Here is a 7,002-nt window from a genome sequence, read left to right on the forward strand (position 1 = left end):
ATGATGATGACTTCACTATATTCACTAGAGGTTTAAGATTTTTCTCCAATATTAAACTTAGGCAAATATACACCATAGTAGAGTTTTTTCATAAATAATAAAATAGCCAAAGGAAAAAATAATTTTGACAATGGATTATATTTACTGAGTATGTTACAGCCTTAATTATAAATATTTGTGTAAATTAACTCATTTGATCCTTACCAAACCCAAGTATGCTAGTGAATATAGCCATGCCCACTTTACATAAAGTATACTAATACATATAAATATGTTTTTTTTTTCAACGTTTATTTTTGGGACAGAGAGAGACAGAGCATGAACGGGGGAGGGACAGAGAGAGAGGGAGACACAGAATCGGAAACAGGCTCCAGGCTCTGAGCCATCAGCCCAGAGCCCGACGCGGGGCTCGAACTCACGGACCGCGAGATCGTGACCTGGCTGAAGTCGGACGCTTAACCGACTGCGCCACCCAGGCGCCCCCATATAAATATGTTTTTAATATAAATACACTGAAATGGAAATAATTAAAAAAAATTAAAATGTCCCCACATTACATTTGGGCAAAATCATTAGGAAAAACTCTGCAAGGATAAGTAACATGGAAGGGAAGAGAGAAAAATAGCATAGCATAGTATGGTCAAAAGGGAAGCCAGCTTACTCTGTCATGTTAAGGGCACCTGGGTGGCTCAGTTGGTTAAGTGTCCGACTTCAGCTCAGGTCATGATCTCATACTCCATGAGTTTGAGCCCCATGTTGGGCTCTGGGCTGACAGTTCAGAACCTGGAGCCTGCTTCAGATTCTGTGTCTCCCTCTCTCTCTCTTTGCTCCTCCCCCACTTGCACTCTCTCTCATTCTTAAAAATAAACATTAAAAAAATTAAAATATGTACATGTTAAAAGGTATGCATGGATTATTTCAACAATGAAAAGCAGACAAGCAAATACAATGTGCCAAGTAGGATGCTACATGTGACATTCCTTATAAACACAAAAAGTGGAGTTAATCACAGTATTTAGCCATAGATGTTTGGTAAAAATGATGGTACAGTCATATATATTAACATTATTAATACACTTAATCACATGGAATGTTCTGTATGACATATCTTGTCATTAAAAAGGCAATTTATGAGACAATTTGAGTAATGTGATTACATTTGCTTTTAAAAATTTATGAAAAGATCTGTTCCAACAATGTGACAGTAGCTATAGTCCCTTGGGAGGATGAAAGGTAAATTTATTGGCTTCTTTGTAGAATTAAAAAACTTTAGAAAAAATTATCACAACAAAATATCACTTTTATAAAATAAAAATATTAATTTATATATACAAATAATGATATCATTTTATCAATATTAAAATATATATCTTAAAGTGATGATATTTTAAATAAAATGGTACAGATGTAAAGATATGCAGGTAAAAATTTATTCTAAAAAGATCAATTGAAGAGTTCCCAAATTGGATGTTGGGGTATAAAAAGACTGTCATTAAATACAAGCTTATAACACTAAAAATATAAAATATCATGAAACTGTGCATAAATAGCATCAAGAAATAGGTACTGAATAAGTTGCACTGGAATAAGAATTTTGGTGATGGAGTGCCTGGGTTGCTCAGTCAGTTAAGCGTCTGACTTTGGCTCAGGTCATGATCTCGCAGTTCATGAGTTCAAGCTCTGCTTTGGATTCTGTGCTGACAGCTCAGAGCCTAGAGCCTGCTTCAGATTCCATCTCTCTCTGTCTCTCTCTGTCCCTCCCCCACTCGCACTCTATCTCTCTCTCTCAAAAATAAACAAACATTTTAAAAATTAAAAAAAAAAAGAATTTTGGTGAGAACAAAATAAATTCAAATTTTTAATGTACAACTTATAATAATATAGTATTTTAGCCATGCATAAACTAAACAAATTACAGCTATATAAAAAACAAAGTTGATTTAACATATTTTAAAATATGAAAAAATACAACAAAAAAGATTTTTTACCTTATCCACTCAAGATAAGAAAGTTTTAAAAATTGGGGCACCTGGGTGGCTCAGTTGGTTAAGTGTCCAACTTCAGCTCAGTTCATGATCTCACAGTTCATAGGTTTAAGCCCCACATCAAGCTGTGCTGACAGCTCAGAGCCTGGAGCCTGCTTGGGATTCTGTGTCCCTCTCTCTCTCTTGCCCCTCCCCTGCTCATGTTCTGTCTCTGTCCCTCTCTATCAAAAATAAACAAACATTAAAAAAAATTAAAATAAACAACAAAGTTTTTAAAACTTAGAAAGGAATGAGTTGTTGATAGAGGCCTTCCGATATTCATTTTATTCTTATGGTAGTTAAACTGTGAAACACATAAGTCATTCTCATATCAATTATATTTCTACATTTTCTCACCAATAAATTCTTAGGATTTCTCCTATTATGTTTCTAGGGTTTATCTTCCATGCCATGTTACCTAAAAGATATGCTTAAATACAAAGCTTCCTTTATACTATTTCTTACTATTATGAACTTTTTGATGGCGATTAAGATTTGAACCTCTTGCAAAAGCCTTCCCACATTTCTTACACTCATAGGGTTTCTCACCAGTATGAATCCTTTGATGCAGAATAAGGTCTGAAGAACGAAGAAAAGCTTTCCCACATTTGTTACAAGTATATGGTTTATCACCAGTATGGATTCGCTGATGCCGGGCCAGGTATGTTGCACAAGTAAAAACTTTCCCACATTCATTACATTCCCAGGCTTTCTCACCTGTGTGAATTTTCTGATGTTGTATAAGTATTGAGTCTCTACTCAAGATCTTTCCACATTCTTTACATTCATATAGTTTCTCATCAGCATGAATTAACTTGTGTCGAGAAAGTTCTGATGAACGACGAAAGGCCCTTCCACATTCCTTACATTTGTAGGGTTTCTCACCAGTATGAATCCTCTGATGTTGAGTAAGATCTGAAGACTGACGAAAGGCTTTTCCACATTCCTTACATAAATATGGTTTCTCACCTGAGTGAATTCTCTGATGTGCTGTAAGTATTGAGCCAGTACTAAAAGCTCTTCCACATTCCTTACATTTGTAGGGTTTCTCACCGGTATGAATCCTCTGATGCCGAATAAAGGCCGAAACATTACTAAATGCCCTAACACAATACTTACATTTGTAAGGTTTCTCACCAGTATGAATTCTTTGGTGTTGAGTAAGGTATGAGGAATGACGAAAGGCTTTTCCACATTTTTTACATTCATTGGGTTTCTCACCTGTGTGAATCCTTTGATGTACTCTAAATATTGAACTTGTACTAAAAGCCTTTCCACATTCATTACACTCATAGGGTTTTTCACCAGTGTGAATTCTCTGATGGCGAATAAAGGCTGTACCATTATTAAATTGTCTAACACAGTACTTACATTGAAAGGGTTCCTCACTTGTATGAATGCTATGATGTAGAAAAAACTGTGAAGCATTAGTAAAGGCCTTCCCACTTTCTTTAAATTCATTAGATTTCTCTTTAGTAAAAATTATCTGATGTTGTATTAAGTGTGGGCCCCTATTCAAAGACTTCATACATTCCTCACGTTCATAGGATCTCACACCAATATGCACTGTATGATGTGAACTAAGTTTTGAAGTTCTACCAAGGGCCCTCCCATATTCCTTATAGTCATAAAATTTCTTGGCTGTATGACTTTCTTGATGTGTAGTAAGTTTTGAGTCCTGTTCATAGGCATTCTTATATTTTTTGCATTCATAAGATTTCTCTTTGGTATTAAATGTTTGAGGTAGAGAGAGAGATGTATGCTGAATGAAAGGGGACATGTCTTCAGAGGTACACGAGACTTGGCCAAAATGTTTTTCCTGAGATCCTTGTTTAAGTCCATGCTTAGTAAATCCTTCCATTATAACCCATTGAGATGAATTTATTTTATAGTTATCCTTTTTCAGAGATAATTTCTTGCTCTCACACCTAGATTTATATTCTGAAAGAAACCACAAATAAGACATTCACTTTTTTTGGTGGTGGTGGGGATAGACACAAAACTTAGAAAAGGCAGAATTACATTGACATTAATCTATAAATGTAAATATAAATTATAGTTCTTATATGGTGGTACAATTTGAGAGATAAAGTATAGAAATTGAAAAGTGATAGAGGAAGGCATGGGGGAAAGGGATCAGAAAAAGATTAAGTCAATGACTCTTAAAGTTTGGAATAAGTTCAAAGTATACTTCAGCAAAAACCCAAAAGTCTGATAACCTAGTCTAGGTTATTTAATAGGTAAGTAATTTCTCTCACACATTCAGTGTAGCAAATATCATAGGAGGATATTTGCCAGTTTCTAGCAAAAATTATATAAGTATTTATCCTTTGAGCAATCCCAGTTCTAGGAACCCAAACATAATTTTAGGAAAGAATCTGAAGAGATTTATGCAGAAAGTTATCCACCACAGAACTATTTGTAAGAGCAACTGACTATAACCAATCCAAATATCCACCAACTTGATACTACTTGAACTCACTGTAGTGTATGCACACAGTAGAGTTCTATGTAATTGTATAAGAAATAAGAAGTATCTGTATATTCCTATTGAATGATCTTCATCACTTTTTTAAGTTAAAGAACAAGGTGGAGTAAACTGTATCTAGGGTATGCTGCTACCATTTATGTAAGAAAGAGGATATATAAAGCTTTGTGCATAGATGCTCACATTAAACAAAACAGAGAAAGGATAAATCATGAAGTTTATACAAGATATACTATGGTGGGGGAATAAAAAAATGGGAGGGGTAAATTCAAATATATAACACAAATGTACTAGAAATTGATATTAGGTGAGGAATATGCTATTTTTGCAACTTTTTGTATATATAAAATTATTCCAAAACTTAAAAAAAAGAAAAAAGGAGTCATGCCCATAAAAATCATGAAAAAATATGTACTACTTCTATTGAACACTTTCTGGAAGATGTAGGAATAGTGATGAGACTAGAAAGGAGTATCAGTTACAAGCATAGGAAAACAAAAAACAAAACTGAAAATATTTGCAAATTTTGTGACTGTCTGCATGGAAACTCTACTAACTACTGGAACTATTATTTCTAATAATTAATGAGTTATGGCAAAAACAAACATATAATGCCAAGAAAGATAAGTCAGTTTTTTATGTCTTTTTTTTTTTTTTGCCACTGTCTATATGGAATGATTTTCACAACTTGTTAAAAATTATTGAAAGAAAACCAGGACAGTAAAAAAGAGTGCAGAGAGAATAATATCCCATGTAAAAGCAGGAAGGAGAATTAAGAATATAAATGTGAATGTGCTTTATTTCTGAAAAAATAAATGCAGAAAGGATTAATCAGACTACCCTAACCCCCACCCTCACCCCCCAAAATCTTTTTACCTAGATTGAGAGGGGCAATGAATGAGAGGCAGAGAGAGAGGAAAAAGAGCAGAGAGAGAGGGGAAGAGAATCCCAAGCAGGCTCCACACTGTCAGCATGGAGCCTAATGCGGGGCTCAAACTCATAAACTGTGAGATCATGACATGAGCCGAAATCAAGAGTCAGATGCTTAACCAACTGAGCCACCCAGGCGCCCCCTAAGTATATTTTTATATTGACTTTTGAAGCATGTAAATGTTTTATATATTCCAAGTATAAATTTAAAAAAAACCTAAACTCAACAATTTAAATAAACTGCATATTAAGCTGAAAATGCACAAAAAAGAATTAATCTAGCAATTTTTCAAACTGTACTCTGATTAGAAATCCTTAGTGTAACTCAGGTATCACCTCACGCCAGTCAGAGTGGCCAAAATGAACAAATCAGGAGACTATAGATGCTGGAGAGGATGTGGAGAAACGGGAACCCTCTTGCACTGTTGGTGGGAATGCAAATTGGTGCAGCCGCTCTGGAAAGCAGTGTGGAGGTTCCTCAGAAAATTAAAAATAGACCTACCCTATGACCCAGCAATAGCACTGCTAGGAATATATCCAAGGGACACAGGAGTACTGATGCATAGGGGCACTTGTACCCCAATGTTCATAGCAGCACTCTCCACAATAGCCAAATTATGGAAAGAGCCTAAATGTCCATCAACTGATGAATGGATAAAGAAATTGTGGTTTATATACACTATGGAATACTACGTGGCAATGAGAAAAAATGAAATATGGCCTTTTGTAGCAACGTGGATGGAACTGGAGAGTGTGATGCTAAGTGAAATAAGCCATACAGAGAAAGACAGATACCATATGGTTTCACTCTTATGTGGATCCTGAGAAACTTAACAGGAACCCATGGGGGAGGGGAAGGAAAAAAAAAAAAAAAGAGGTTAGAGTGGGAGAGAGCCAAAGTATAAGAGACTGTTGAGAACTGAGAGCAAACTGAGGGTTGATGGGGGGTGGGAGGGAGGAGAGGGTGGGTGATGGGTATTGAGGAGGGCACCTTTTGGGATGAGCACTGGGTGTTGTACGGAAACCAATTTGACAATAAATTTCATATATAAATAAAAAAATAAAATTAAATTAAATTAAAAAAAACAGAAAAAAAAAAAGAAATCCTTAGTGTAACATATTCTAAGGGAAAACAGGAAAAGAAACAAAGTGTAATAAATCATGAATATGGCTTCAGGTAGGTTTTCCTGTCAGTAGTTGTATGATATTCTAATTTTGAAACCATTCTGTAGTATTGGGACAGAGTCCCAAGTCTTGGGACAGAAGACTTGAGTAACTATACTCATGTTGGAGGAAATAGGGTTTTTTCACTGTTCAAGAAAAAGTTACAAAACTGAAATGATGCAGAAAAGTGAGACAGAATCTCACCTTTGGACTTCAATTAGAGTTATTAGTATTCAATTATGAAAGATAGTTTCCTGAGGCACCTGGGTGGCTCAGTTAGTTAAGCGTCTGACTTCGGCTCAGGTCATGATCTTGTGGTTCGTGAGCTTGAGCCCCGTGTTGGGCTCTGTGCTGACAGCTCAGAGCCCAGAGCCTGTTTCAGATTCTGTGTCTCCC

General features: G+C 35.6%; 1 protein-coding gene across 2 annotated transcripts in view; it reads right to left on the reverse strand.

Moving 5' to 3' along the window:
- Positions 1 to 2,286: 2,286 nt before the first annotated feature.
- Positions 2,287 to 7,002, reverse strand: part of LOC121011357 (zinc finger protein 30 homolog) — a 173,586-nt gene continuing 168,870 nt past the window's right edge. For both annotated transcript variants that reach the window (XM_040445637.1, XM_040445638.1), the window contains exon 6: positions 2,287 to 3,965. In XM_040445637.1, the coding sequence (XP_040301571.1) occupies positions 2,479 to 3,965 (1,487 nt within the window). In that variant the 3' untranslated portion in view covers positions 2,287 to 2,478. The remainder of the gene's footprint in view (positions 3,966 to 7,002) is intronic.

This window comes from Herpailurus yagouaroundi, unplaced genomic scaffold, assembly GCF_014898765.1.
Source record: "Herpailurus yagouaroundi ecotype Mexico unplaced genomic scaffold, PumYag 194, whole genome shotgun sequence".
Classification (NCBI taxonomy): Eukaryota; Metazoa; Chordata; class Mammalia; order Carnivora; family Felidae; genus Herpailurus; species Herpailurus yagouaroundi.